General features: G+C 37.9%; 1 protein-coding gene and 2 long non-coding RNA genes across 17 annotated transcripts in view; 1 reads left to right on the forward strand and 2 right to left on the reverse strand.

The window, feature by feature from the left end:
• The window catches only part of COL11A1 (collagen type XI alpha 1 chain), a 456,680-nt gene extending 442,458 nt beyond the window's left edge, over positions 1 to 14,222 (forward strand). For all 12 annotated transcript variants that reach the window (XM_057401629.1, XM_057401639.1, XM_057401646.1 and 9 more), the window contains 10 exons: positions 4,948 to 5,001; positions 5,856 to 5,963; positions 6,514 to 6,567; positions 6,657 to 6,692; positions 6,796 to 6,849; positions 7,306 to 7,555; positions 9,772 to 9,884; positions 10,680 to 10,748; positions 11,366 to 11,599; positions 13,267 to 14,222. In XM_057401629.1, coding sequence (XP_057257612.1) covers positions 4,948 to 5,001; positions 5,856 to 5,963; positions 6,514 to 6,567; positions 6,657 to 6,692; positions 6,796 to 6,849; positions 7,306 to 7,555; positions 9,772 to 9,884; positions 10,680 to 10,748; positions 11,366 to 11,599; positions 13,267 to 13,413 — 1,119 coding nt within the window. In that variant the 3' untranslated portion in view covers positions 13,414 to 14,222. The remainder of the gene's footprint in view (positions 1 to 4,947; positions 5,002 to 5,855; positions 5,964 to 6,513; positions 6,568 to 6,656; positions 6,693 to 6,795; positions 6,850 to 7,305; positions 7,556 to 9,771; positions 9,885 to 10,679; positions 10,749 to 11,365; positions 11,600 to 13,266) is intronic.
• The window catches only part of LOC130595405 (uncharacterized), a 112,919-nt gene that overhangs the window by 40,255 nt on the left and 58,103 nt on the right, over positions 1 to 14,561 (reverse strand). The window lies entirely within an intron of this gene.
• On the reverse strand, positions 2,855 to 6,662 carry LOC130595424 (uncharacterized). Of its 2 annotated transcripts, XR_008971320.1 has the most exons (3): positions 6,496 to 6,662; positions 4,919 to 5,181; positions 2,855 to 2,952 (listed from the first exon to the last, which is right to left on the reverse strand). It is a non-coding gene; the product is annotated as an uncharacterized LOC130595424 (long non-coding RNA). The 2 variants fall into 2 exon arrangements; XR_008971318.1 differs by lacking the exons at positions 2,855 to 2,952; positions 4,919 to 5,181 and adding an exon at positions 5,307 to 5,997.

Genomic DNA, 14,561 nt, shown 5'->3' on the forward strand with positions numbered 1-14,561 from the left:
AGCTTCATACTTTAAATCCTTGAGTTTCCTTAGCAGTTGCAAGTTTTGTACAGCCATTGATTTTAGGAACTGCTAGTTTAGGAAAATATTATTTATAGGGTAAAAGTTTGGATCATATCTATTCCTTAGAGAAGTAAAAATCAGGTCAGAATTAGGGCCAAAAAGGAACTTCTACCAATGAAGAAAACATGCTAGTTTTCTAAAAATGAACAGTAGCATCATGTCAGTTGTTCACTGCGGCAGTGCCAGGAACCAGTGTTTCAAAAGTGTCTGAATGAACCAAACTCCCAGTTTCTAGTGCATCTAAGGCATGCCGAAGTTCTGCTATGTCTTAATAAAAGCAAGGGAAGCTCATAGATGACATACTATCAAGTTATATCATTGCTTCTATTTACACTTGCTATTTTAGTGCATTTTCTTCTAACAAGCTGAAAACATGATACTGAGCACAAATTGCACAACACTGCTGTTCTGATTCAGTATTATGTGCAGAAATTCAAATCTAAATTATATAAACTAGTGGAAAGATGGTACATCTGCTGCTTTCCAAATTCACTGAAACTGTCACAGTTGAGTGACACATTGGGAGTAAAAATCCTTGAAACAATATATAGACTGTTACAGTTTGATGGAAGAGTAACAAGTGTTACACCGTTAAGGCATTTAACAGTTTGCAAGCAGTGCAAACATATCACATACTAAGTAAAATGTACTCTGTTATTTTGGCCAGAATATACAATCAGATTACTTCAGGAGAATAGGGCAATAAAGAGCTAACCTCTACGTCACAAATTATGTGGCTTTTAAAGGGCAAGAGAAAGTCTTTGAGTAAGAAGTGTGAAGGGAATCCTCTGTTCCTTTTCCTATACAGACTCAGAGGATACAAATGATACAGGTCCTTAGGTAGCCTTAATATTGAAAGTTTTTGCGCTTAAGGTATAAACCTGAAGTCAAAATCTCTCCAAGAGCATTCCTGCCTCCCTGGTGAGAATTCAAGATCTGAACAGCAGCTATGCATTTTTCATATCAGAATTTTCCAGTAGATAAAAATGGAAGTGGAAAAAATGAGGAATTTAAACTGAGATGCTGTATAAATCAAGACTTTTACTCTAAATCAGTTGTTCACTTTCATGTGCATATGTGAAAATGAGCAATTGCCTTCTCTTTCATTGACAGAAACACTTGCACAGGTGAAAGCATTTGGGTAACCATTTGCATTTTCAAAACATGCAAGTTCATAACCTCTAAGTAGAGTTTCAGAACAAATAGTTTTATGCCCCACTCACTAGAAGGATTTTTCCCAATGGACTGTGATCTGGTGGATAGGGGTATCTATCAATCACTTCTATGTAAATAATTATAGATGATATGACAATGGCACCTACGTATAATTTCATTTTTCTCTGTCCATTAGAAAACAAAAATGAGGAAATAATGTACCAAGGAAACTTTACACTGTAGGTCTTTGTTGTCCTTCATTTTAACATTCTAATTTTTGTCTAGTCTCATGGTCAACATATTGCTTGTAAATCAGAAGTTGGGAACAGTGAATGAGAAGCTGCAAGGAAAAAGTATACTCCGGTGCTAAGCCTGTAATACAAATGCTTTTTTACAGAGAGTTTATGATGGGATCACCACCATAGTTTTTAAATGATGTGCCCAATAAAATGCGTGAGGGAGAAATCAGGGAACTAAAAACTGATCTCCTCTGTTACAATTCTGTGTTGACACCTAAAGCCAAAGAACAAATTACTCAGCACTAATAATCATCCCTTTCCCACACATCAGTTACCAGAAGCCTCCTAATACATCATCAAAGAATCTCTTTTCCAACATTTGAGAGCTTAAATATTCAGTTCAAGTCTGAAGCTAAATGTATTAAGGAAGTGTATACTCCCAAATGCATAGGCTCAACAAGAGTGTCTTGTTAGCCCAGCAAGAACCTTTTTTTAGATGCATTGCTGCAACTTAAACTTTAGTTTGGATTTTAAGGAAATAGAGTTTATATGCAGAAGTTGCTGAGGTTAGGTCTCCCTCCTTCACGTTCCTCCCTCCACAGTAGATTGCTATAGGGAGAAGAATATGAAAGCAGATTTGCAGCAGAGCACAACACACTGCAGGTGAAAATATCTGATTCTGTATTCTAGAAGCTTAAAAATTCCACTTTTCATTCATGAATTATGTATTTGCCTAGGCTTTTGCACCTAATGATACCTGAAGTAGAGATGGAAATGGTATGCACTGAATAATATTTTGTACATGAACTGTTACAGCACTTTTGAATCTGTGCCTGGTTGAAAAGGTCACTTATTATTGCTATCCATATCATAACTTCTCAGGTGTCCACTGCCAGCAGGAGAGATCCACTGCTAGCAGCGATGAGATACTGACTGTGTCTAGTAGCTCTACACCTGATGGCAGAAGTGTTCAGTGTCCAGATGCATAGTCTCTGAGAAATGAATGCTTTTTCTGGGATTGCATGTGCACTGCATAGCCTGAATTTTTTCACCTCATTCAGTACAAATTACAGAAAACCAGCACTGCCATTCTTGTGAAGTTCAGAATATTTCTCAAATCCCTCAAAATTCTTCTAAAATGATAAGTAAGGATTAAAATAGTAAAAAAAAAAAAGGCAAGCCAAGGTGATTTTAACAAGCTTCATATAGAGACTTTTTCTGTGACATCTATCCGGATTTTTACAACTGATAAAGTAGTATCTTCAGTGGGTTGTTCTTATGACCCAGTAAAGCTACAAAAAAAAAAAAACAGTGGCAGGGAAAATAAGCTTGTGTCAAGTTATAAGAACAAGGTTATTCAGTGGTTTTTGCAAGGGAGGTGCAAAAAAAGACCTATCTGTGTGGATGTTTCTCCTTTGCAGTGGTTTCCCAGCTAGTAAGACTGCAGCAGAGTTTTCCAATAGATTCTATAAGCATCAGCTTACATTGGATCCACCTGAAAAAAAAAAGAGTGGTTTACTTTGTCCCCTCCCCACACCCATCTCAGAAACATGGAAGGGCTTGTTGTTCACAGCTCTGTCTTCTGTCCCAGCACATTTTTGTCCACAGAAATCTAGCTCTATGGAGCAATGGTGAGGGACAACTACAGATAAGACAGAGAATAAAAAGCATTAATTTCTTACTCTGTTTCATAAACTAACATATGCCTTTACTGTGCTATAGAAAGGATGGCTTGTAAATACGAATTAGAAATTGTAAGCTGCTCTTATGATGTGAACCATTTAAGTAAACTGATACCAGTGAAAAGTTTATCAGTTTAACACCTCTGTAAGGTAAGGTGGTGTAGTTTAAGCCCAGCTGGTAACTCAGAACCATGCAGCTGCTTGCTCTCTTCCCCTCCCCCCCCCCCCCCCCCACGCCCCCATCAGCCCACCTCACAAGCATGTCAAGGTCCCTCTGGATGGCATTCCTGCCCTCCGGTGTTATCAACCAAACCACACAGCTTGGTGTCATCGGCAAACTTGCTGAGGGCGCACTCAATCCCACTGTCCATGTCAGCGACAAAGATGCTAAACAAGACCAGTCCCAACACCAATCCCTGAGGGACACCACTCGTTACTGGTCTCCAGCTGGCCATTGAGCCATTGACCACAACTCTTTGCATGCGGCCATCCAGCCAGTTCTTTATCCACCGAGTGGTCCATCCATCAAATTGATGTCTCTCCAATTTAGAGACAAGGATGTCATGTGGGACAGTGTTGAACGCTTTGCAGAAGTCCAGGTAGATGACATCAACTGCTCTACCCCTGTCCATCAGTTCTGTAGCTCCATCATAGAAGGCCACCAAATTGGTCAGGCAGGATTTCCCCTTAGTGAAGCCATGCTGACTGTCACCATGCACCTTGTTTTTCATGTGCCTCAGAATACCTTCGAGGAGAATCTGCTCCAAGATTTTGCCAGGCACAGAGGTGAGACTGACTGGTCTGTAGTTCCCTGGGTCATCCATTTTCCCCTTCTTGAAAATGGGGGTTTTCCATTTCCCTTTTTCCAGTCATCAGGAACTTCACCTGACTGCCATGATTTCTCAATTATGATGGCCAGTGGCTTAGCAACTTCATTTGCCAGCTTCTTCAGGACCCGCAGATGGATTTCATCAGGTCCCGTGGACTTGTGTACGTTCAGGTTCTTAAGATGGTCTCGAACCTGATCCTCTCCTACAGTGGGCCCGAGGTCTTCATTATCACAGTCCCTGTGTCTGCCTTCCAGGACGTGGGTGGTGTGGTCAGCACCTTTATCCAGGGTAGCCAGTTTCCTGATAGCTTCTGGAGGGGGCCTACGTTGTCCCTAGTCTGTCTTTTATTTGCTATGTGCCTATAGAATCCCTTCCTGTTATCTTTAACATCCCTAGCCAAGTTTAATTCTAACTGGGCCTTAGCTTTCCTAACCTGGTGCCTAGCTTCCCAGACAACATCCCTGCATTCTTTGAAGGCCACCTGTCCTTGCTTCCACCTTTTATAAGCATTAAAACATTACAAGGTTACTGTCTACTATGATATGAAAGAAAGGGCTAAAATAAACAACTAAAATAAGGTATGGCAATTAAAATGGAAGTAACAATTGAAAGCATGTAATGTAACCACAGGCAAAATTAGGGTAATAAAAAAAGAGTATTTGAATTTTTTTAACGTCACTTGCTTCACTGGATGCTTTCAGTGCTCTGAGAATTCACTTGACCTTCTGCTTCATAGATTTCTAGTCATAAAACTCTATAGATTTCTAATTATAAAGCAACCTAAATGCTACAGCAGCATCATCACACTTTTAAATTCAGCTTTATCATGGGCCCTAAATTACATGCTATTAATCACAAACTTTAACCACTGAATGACTCTGTACTTTGACTTACACTGCCTTCAGTAGTATTTCAAGCAACCATGATCTGAGCAGTATGTTAAACTTACTTTAACATTGCTTCCCTTGATTTATTTAGGGTCCACCTGGCCTGCCTGGCTTGAAAGGAGATCCAGGTTCCAAAGGAGAGAAGGTATAATGGAGTCATTGTTTGTACATTTGTAATTTTTATCCAGTCTAAAAGCTTTATAAAATTAGCAGAAGAAACAGTAGAGGTTTTGTATCAGAAAGCAAGACAACTTACTGTGTCTACTCAGCTTCACATAGTCTTATAGTAATTGTGAAGTTTTAATCTACATCTGGTATCCTGGAGCTATATAGAAAGGAAAAGATTACTTCCTGTGTATCTATTGACCATGTGATTCTTCCTTGCAATAAAAATCCCAAAGACAGTGATGTAAGAGAGCTGTTCATTTGACAAAAACAAGTAAGTAGCAATAAAAAGTACTTGAGATTTTTATTTTAAAACAATAAAATCTAAATATTTAACAGCTATAATACCTTCTTTTGAAATAATGAGTTGAGACAGCCAGGATAGCACAGTTTGTTGATTGCTTGTATATCAGAAAAAAACTGCATAGAGAAAAGGATATCAGTATCTTCTGAATTTCAGGTTTTGTTTATGTGCTTGCAGCAGCTGCTTATACAGCCGTATTGCATGTGGAAATGACTGTGCAACTCTATAATATGCTTATAGCATCTAAATGTAACATTTATGAAATTTGTACCCACAGGTATTGTTATTTCTGTATTGGTTTCAGTAAGGAGTATGTTGCACCTCTTTCACTGAATAAGCAGTCGCAGCTTGCAAATTAAGTCTAAAAGGCCAACTAAAACCAACTAATATGCTTTCAGAATAACTTTTTTCCAGGTTAATCGTTGACTAGCAACAGTGATGACATTTGAAATTTCTAATTCATGTGTTTGAAAAGCACATTTACTTTATACATATTGTGTGTTAACTATATTTTCTTCTATCTTGTTTAGGGACATCCTGGTTTGATAGGCCTGATTGGACCTCCAGGAGAACAGGGTGAAAAGGGTGATAGGGGTCTTCCTGGCCCACAGGGATCTCCTGGAGCCAAGGGTGATGCAGTGAGTAAAACATATTTGTGCTTTCATTCAAGTTCTGTGCAAGCAAAAAGCACATATTCAGCTATTTCTTTTGAGAGACATAAAGTTACTATAAACGTGTAACACCAGAGCCTCCTGCTAGAAGCTAAAACTTTCCTACAGACACTGTGAAGTTAGCTTAAAACAAGATCATACTTCAAAAGATTCAGAAGTAATCACATACACCTAAGGGATAAGATAAAACTAGCAACACCAATCTCATCATGTTTATTAACTGCACTACCCGAAGTAGCTTCCTTTCTCCTAGTTATCCATGTTTCCAGGCACTATGTAAAAAGTGAGGTTTCAAAGTCAGTCTAAAGGGGAACATGGTTGTGACTGTAAGTACTGCAGTGTAAGAGCACCTGCAGGCAACTCAAACTGTCAGGTAATATTTTAAACTTACAAGCTATTTGGACTCTAGCAAATGGCCTAAATCAAAACTCATCAGGGTTGGATGCTTTCATAAATATGCATTTTTAAATCCAGTCCAGTACTTCAGTTCTGTACTTACTCTCTTACTCTGTCTTAGGGAATTTCCGGCCCTGCAGGTCCACTTGGACCCCCTGGTCCTCCTGGTTTACCTGTAAGTAATTTCATCCAGTCCTCCTGTTCTAAACACTCCCCGATTGTGTGACATACACTCCAACTATAGCTCTATGTTCTTGCCCATAGGGTCCCCAAGGTCCAAAAGGTTCCAAAGGATCCAGTGTAAGTAGTTTGCATCCATATTTTTTGTTCTTTAACTTCTGTGTGTGTTACTTTTAACATTGTGTAGTATGGTCAGCACTTCATTTCTTTCATTGTCTTATAGGGTCCTGCTGGTCAAAAAGGTGACAGTGGGTTACCTGGTCCGCCTGGTCCCCCAGTAAGTAAGAACTCAGTTATCTGACATGCAGAAGGGTAGAAGCCAGCATTTTTGAACTTGCAGATAAGGAATATATTAATGTTTGGGATTAATGAAAAATGTTTTTTTTTCCAAATCCGGATGAAATGTTTTAATCACTTGAAGTATTGCTTTATAGACCCCAAGTGGAGTTTTAAAATTTTATCAAAGAAAACATCCTCAGTTTTCATTTGTCATAGGCTATGCCTGTGCTTGAGGGAATTGCCAGGGATAAATAGGCAAGTACAAGTCAGTTCTGCACACTTATGTGAGGGCACCACGCTCTTCCCCAAAATATCAAGGAAATAAGTGAAACAAAGAATTTGAAGAAAGCCTGTTCAAAGCTTCTGCAAGCCACATCCTGTGGTCTTTGTCTGCCTATTTATGCAGCTGAAAAACAGACAGAAAAGGTAACCAGATACATTGTTCTCCACTCAGGGTCCTCCAGGTGAGGTAATCCAGCCACTGCCAATCCAGTCACCCAAAAAGACAAGAAGATCTCCTGATTACATGTTATCTGATGCTGGTGATAATATTCTGGATTATTCTGATGGCATGGAAGAGATCTTTGGTTCATTGAATTCACTGAAGCAAGACATTGAGCATATGAAGTATCCAATGGGCACACAGAATAACCCAGCCCGAACTTGCAAAGACTTGCAACTCTGCCACCCAGACTTCCCAGATGGTATGTTAATATTGCATGACAAAGGCAAACAAGGCTGAAGTTATAATCTGCTAGGATACTTTAGAGAATAATTCATTATTGGTAGGTGGTTAATATAGTTGATCAATGAACAGAGTCTCATTAAATCAATTTTTCATGTATAAAAATGCATAAAATGTAAGTAAGAGCCGTTCTCTTGGTAAAATCCTAAATGCTTTAAATATGTAACCTGATCTGGGTTTAGATTTAAAACTTTGTGGAGTGCCAAATAAAAAGCATAAATTTTGGAAGTGTGGGCCTTGCATTTCCAGAACTATCCAAACAGGAGAGGAATTAAAGATTGATGCTAATTAGATCGGTGGAAAGGAAAATCACAAACGTCAGCCTGCTGGGATAGCTAATAGCTTGTATTAAAAGAAATGAAAACTATTCTAGCTGTATACTTTAGCTGAGCAAAAGAATATAGCACTGGTATTATATGAGATTTATTATTGACTGTGGCTCTCAAAAAATTTACTCTTCTTTTACCCTTAGAAACAATCATTTGTTTCACTGCATGACTACTGTTTGTTCTATATAATTCAGTGAATAGACATTCAAGTTTCTCTCATACTGTTTAGTGCATCTAAGAACTAGCTTAATAAAATGCAGAGTAGTATGAACAAGACCCTGTGTTCTCAAGAACTATCTTGATTCAATTATTCTTTGTTGTTTTCTGAGTTTACCCTCTGGAAAGGTTTAAATGAAAGTTAGCCTTCACAGAGCTTTCATGCTTTCGTAGTTTTTTCAATTGCAATGGATAATTTTCCAAGTTCAAATCAGTATTTTGTTGTGCTTTTAAATGGGAGGGAAAATGGATTTCAACAGTTTAATGCTATTTTATTGTTTTCATTCTAGATAGATAAAAACAGACGGTTGCCTTGAGGCGTAGTTAAGCAATGTATATGCTATATGAAAAATATATATTTTACAATTCAGTGGCGTTAATGGATGGTTTTTATAAACCAAATTCACTTTCTTCATTTACCAGTATTTGCTTAGTATCTGGAGCTTTCTTCATATAAAAGTAATATTTTGTTTAAAATAGAAGTAAATGCATTCATTAAAACACAAGATTCTCCAGGGGCAAGCACTTGTTTTCAGTAAATACAGCCTGAATCAATAGAATTTTAAAATACCATAAATGCTTTGTCTATGTCCTGTAATTAGAAGACAGAACTGATGAAGGGATTTGTCATTCTTCTTTGAAACCTTCAGTATTAGCTTGAAATTGGATTAGAACAGTAGTGTCAGAAAATCATCTGCTGTCTTACCGAGAAACTAGCTGAAGGACCCACACCACAGAAATCACCATTATAATTAGTATGGTGTTAAAAAGTGTTGATTTTTAATGGACCTTGGATTGACTGTGGCTCTCTTTCATGCTCAGCCTTCACTCACCCTAGCATTGTAGAGCCTGAATTCTCAGACATGCCAGTCTGGCAGGATTCTTGAAACTATATAGGGGAAGTTTTAACTGTCTTTCCTACTGTGTCACCTAACCAAGGATTAGTTAAGGTGCTTTTATCAACTGAAGCAGCCTGGAGCTTCACTAGTCTAGTCTTGCAGCTTCCTAACCCAGTAGCAAAAACGTATTTGCTTAAAATATGTCTCTTTCAATAAAAGCTTTAAGTAGTTGTGCCAGCTACAACCTGACCAAGCCCTGTGTGGCCATGTTTTTATGTAGATAGGTGTGCAAATGACTACAGATTTTTCTCTCTGACCTAAGCCGTATCTTTTTTATGCCTGAAGATGCCTGTGCTCTGTTTTTGAAAGTGCTGTTACCACAGGTACAAATTATCCTTCTATCTTAAATATTGAAATGGCCAAATTGTTGAGACTTGCAATGTATTTTCCACGCATAATGTCCTTCCTCCACTAGACCAAGTTCTTTTGTAACCTCAAGCAGTATCCTGCAACAGAATCATGGTTTGAAGTAAAATTAGAGAAAAAGAAAAGGAAAAAATTAGGCAAAAGAAAAGATAAAAATAGACTTGATAAGTCTATTAAGTCTTGATAATAGCAGAAACAAATCACAGGGCAGAAAAGTGTTGCTTTCTCATCATTCAGATAAAACAACTTTGCTAAAAACTTTGGAGGACCAAAGTAGAGGAAAAGGTACTGGGGTAGCAGTAAAACCTGGATCTTACAAATACTGATTCCACTACATAAGCCAAATAATTTCTCATTTGTTTTAGGGGAGTATTGGATTGATCCTAACCAGGGATGTTCTGGAGATTCCTTCAAAGTGTACTGCAATTTCACAGCAGGCGGAGAAACTTGCATCTACCCAGATAAAAAATCTGAAGGAGTAAGTGCCAATCTGTGTTTTCAGCTGGCTGCTGATAGATCCTACTATGCTGTTGCAATGTTGAACTAAAGAAGATAATTACATTGTCACATTTTCATATATCTATCTCTCTGGTTACACTAAAATGTGCACAAATCTGAATGAAGTGGTAAAATGGTACATAGATGTAACAAACAGTATTTTCACTGTTTTGCTTAGATAGCGAATCTCTGCATCTGCTTGCTGGCATTTCACTGCATTTCAGGGTGCAACATAGCTGCGCAGCCAGTTAAAGTGCATAATCTAGCATTTGACCTAAAACCTAGACTCTTACTGCATTTCTCTTGTGGTTTCATTTGTGTCTATTCCTTTTATACCTGTGCAAAGTAGATATAAACCACTATATATTAACAGTGTCCTCACTTGTTATAAATGACCTCTGATGGGGTAGATGGTGTAGAGGTGGCTTTCTAAAAGCTTGCCTAAATGAGAGAGATCTATCAGCATTAACAACAGTGAAAACTCTAATTTATACACTCTTCACAGGGAAAATTTAAACCAGCAGTTTACCTGAAACTTAACAAATGAAAACAGTCTCCCTTAAATAGAAATAGCTCTCTTTATAAGCTGTCACTTTGCATTCTGTTTAAAGTTACTAATTTGAAGGCATTCTGTACAAGAAAACCGTCCTATTTTAGACCTTTAAAGGGGCTGAGATCTACTATCTGATGTGAAATTTGTCCCGGGTAATGTAAAACCTTCCTATCTGATAACATATGTTTTAAATACTTCTATCTCTGCTGTTTTACCTCACAGGTTAGGATTTCATCATGGCCAAAGGAGAATCCAGGATCTTGGTTTAGTGAATTTAAGCGAGGCAAACTTGTAAGTTATCACTGCAACATAACAGTTACTCACAAATCAAGTACACATTATCAGTGATCAACAGATCCCAAATAATTTTACAAATACATAGATAATAAAAAGTCTCTTCAGCCCCAGGCCTTTTCCCCTAAATATTAGCACAGGTATGCAACCTCTTGCCACTGGACAGCAGCCTGCTCTGTATTGTGCCACAATGATCCCAGTGCTCACATCACCACTGACCCTTAGTGAAGCAGCTGGAGCGCAGATCCCCTGCCCACTTCTAGGTAGCTGGAAATATACTGAGTATGCAAAGATGAGACTGCAGGATGACATCACTTTATAATTAACTGAATGCAGATTCCCAAAGAGATTCTGCTGTCTTTCACTATGTAATTCTGTCCTGAGTTCTGAACTATAGTTCTTCATCCTAAATCTATTGCTACAAGATGAAAACCTATTTACTGAGCTGTAGCTTTATTGAACTTTAACACTCCATAAAATGTTATTATTTTGGCTGATTTTTTTTTTTTTTATTTTTTTTAAGGACAGTTTTGTGGTTCTTTTGTCAACAATAATTTTGGTTTGCATTTTAACAAAGAAAATGGAAAAATATTGATGTAACTTGTATTTTCCAGCTTTCCTATTTGGATGTTGAAGGCAATTCCATTAATATGGTCCAAATGACATTCCTTAGACTACTGAGTGCCTCTGCCAGACAGAATTTCACTTACAACTGTCATCAGTCTGTAGCTTGGTATGATGCATCATCTGACAGCTATGACAAAGCACTAAGGTTCTTAGGATCAAATGATGAAGAAATGTCTTATGACAACAGTCCTCACATCAAAGCCCTTCACGACGGCTGTGCGGTAAGTGGAGGCTCAGAAGAGTCTTTACAAAACCAACCTATCAATTAATGTAGAAATCAAACAAGCACATTTTTTTCACAGTTTTCTTCTGGAAAAAAAAAAAAACCTCTGAACTATTCTGTTTTTAATAGAATGCCTTTTAGTAGATTATTGACTACAGTACATAATTCCGTTATTTAATTTTCATATAGGTACCAAGAAAAAAAAACCCTAAGCAAACATAAGCCAAGCAACAGAAATGGAATAAACCTGGCATGCATGCAGGCTGTCAGCCCCATTGCGCTGAAACTAGACTATTTGCTAATATGAGCACAATGTAAGAGAAGAGCAGAAGCAGAAAAAGCATAATCAGGGGAGGCAGCCCCTTGGGAGAGTATGCTTATACTCAAAATCAAGCCATATAAAGACAGAATATTTAGTGAATACAGTAAAAACGTGTATGAACTAAGCCATATATGTGTACACAAACAGTGAATTAATTGTATTGATATGTTTCTTTGTATTTCCTTTTCTCAATTTTGGTAGTCAAAGCCAGGTGAAGTTTGTGGATTGTATCTTTCAGAATCTTTTCTTAGCTCAGCTAAAATCCCAAACACCTATCAGCTCCCTGGCTACCTCTCCAGCAGGGTCTTGTAGGCATAGCAACTGTTACCTCTTCTCAGGAACAGAATGGCTTGTACTGAACACTTTTAAACAAAGACATCAAAGGAGCAAGTGACAGTTAAAGCTTCATTAATTATTTTGGGGTTTGATATGGGAGCCTTTTGAAGGCAGCTCCTGAGAAATCAATGATAGAAATCAGAGACCTGAAAGTGCCGGGATACACACCTGGCTCTGAGAGAGAGATTCAGCTCAGGTAGCTGCAGTCTCTTCCCCTCAGTAATGACATCTGAATGCATACTGCTTTGGGACAGCCTTTCTGTAGGTTCTGTATTTTGCTTTTGTTATCCACAGTGGGTGAATGTAGAGCTTCAGAGGCTTTAAGTCTGTCACTAAACTGGGAACGCTCAGGTCTACATAATTTTGATGCTCATCTAAATTCTGAGACCCTGGCATAGGTGAAAGGGTTCTCAGCAAGATACAAGAGACAATCTGAACAAAGTGCAGTCCTGATAACTCACATGATGACTTGGTTGGGTGATATTTAGAGGATCTAGAGAGCCTTTGTTAGGAAGTGTGCCTTCATACCTGGTTCTAAAGGCATCAGTTGGCAGTCCTGTCAGACTACTGCTTTCTTTCATGTCCAAACAGCTGCTGTAATACTTTGTGAGATGGTCACAGTCTTTCTTCTTAGAAGTGGATCTTCTGCCTTTCAGAACTAATTTTTTCACAAGGAAGACATGTACACTGCTAGGAGAATATTGTTGTAAGTTATTTAATAGTACAGATAGCATATATATTCTCTAAGAAACATTAAATGTCTTGGGTAACTTCATTTGTAGGCCTGTTGTAGTAAGTCAAAAAGCTATGGGCTGATCACTTTCTAAAATCAAAACCATTCCCTTTAATTTTTAAAATAAAATCCTAAGAACTTGCCCATGAGGGGGGCAATAATTTATAAATTCTACACTCAGAGATAGCCTATGAAGATCTACAGCACATGCTTACTGCTCTGATATATAACCATGTTTGGGTTTGTTTCTCTTTCTTTCCTTCTTTTTTAACAGTCAAGAAAAGGCTATGCAAAGACGGTGATTGAAATCAACACACCCAAAATAGATCAAGTGCCTATAGTTGATGTGATGATCAATGACTTTGGTGATCAGAATCAGAAGTTTGGATTTGAGGTCGGTCCAGTCTGCTTCCTTGGTTAAGCTTAAGACAAAAATCAGATCCACAAAAATGTTGCACTTTGGTGCTACCAACCCACTTTATGCCACATGCAAGTTTTGAGTGAGGATGGCGTAGAAAATATGTCTTTATTGTGTATGTCTTACCTAGAAAGTAATTGTTGCCCTTGTAGGGCCAGAATCACATGACTTAAACTTTTTTTACAAAGATGCTGTGGCACAGACAAAATAGGGCTCACTGTAGGAACAACCCCTTTGGAGTCCTTCGGTGCTGTAAAAAAAATGAACAACATGGTGCTCCTTCCGTTACAGCAAAGCGGTGTTAAGAAAGTGTTGAATAAATTGTAATTATTCTGTGTACAGTACTATACTGTTATTTCTCTGTCCATTTCCAAAACTTGCATGTGTCTTTGAATTGCATCTGGCTCTTATTTTATAACTACAAAACTCCATTGTCAGAACTGTGTATGTATTTGAAAAAATAAAGCTGTACTTGCAAGTGAAGCCAGTTCCATTTCTGATTAATAATAATTGTATATATTGCTGTTGAAGAGCTTGTTATTTGAAGTCACCAACAAAATGTAAGGTGGCAAAACTGGAAGATCTTGATCAGCACGCTGAAACTCTCTTCTGCTGGTATCACTCTGTGGTGACGAATTTCAGTGAAAGCACCTCAAAGGTGCTGTGTTCCATGGTGCTATACCTCAGACTTCTTATGTTCTTTTCTCATTCCACCATTTCCTAAGATACCTGTATATACATAAAATAAACAAATTTCTATTTTTGGGTGGGGAAAATCTGTAAGAAAAATGAGAAAAAAAAAACCAACCAACTTTTCTGTAAAAGATCTGTTAAAAATCTGTGTGAAAGAAATCAGTCTCTTTACTCTCATCTGAATTTGTTTCCATTGTGCTTATTTACATCAATATTGAAACTGCATTCTAAGAATTATTTATGGATTCTTGCAGTGTTTACTTAGATTTTTATGTAAGCAGTGATGGACGTTTGCTTCCTGAACTGGATACAGAAAGTTCCAAAGAATGGTCCTATACAATATTTGCCTGTCCCATTAATATGAAGTATTTTTTCCTTGTTATTTCACCTAAAGGCCAGGGATGCAATATGTCTAGGTCATGTGATTCTACACAGTTGCTAAGCAACATACAAGGGTA

Source organism: Pezoporus wallicus, unplaced genomic scaffold (genome assembly GCF_028554395.1).
Source record: "Pezoporus wallicus isolate ANWC-B61680 ecotype Strahan unplaced genomic scaffold, APGP_CSIRO_Pwel_v1 contig_3489, whole genome shotgun sequence".
NCBI classification, from domain to species: Eukaryota; Metazoa; Chordata; class Aves; order Psittaciformes; family Psittacidae; genus Pezoporus; species Pezoporus wallicus.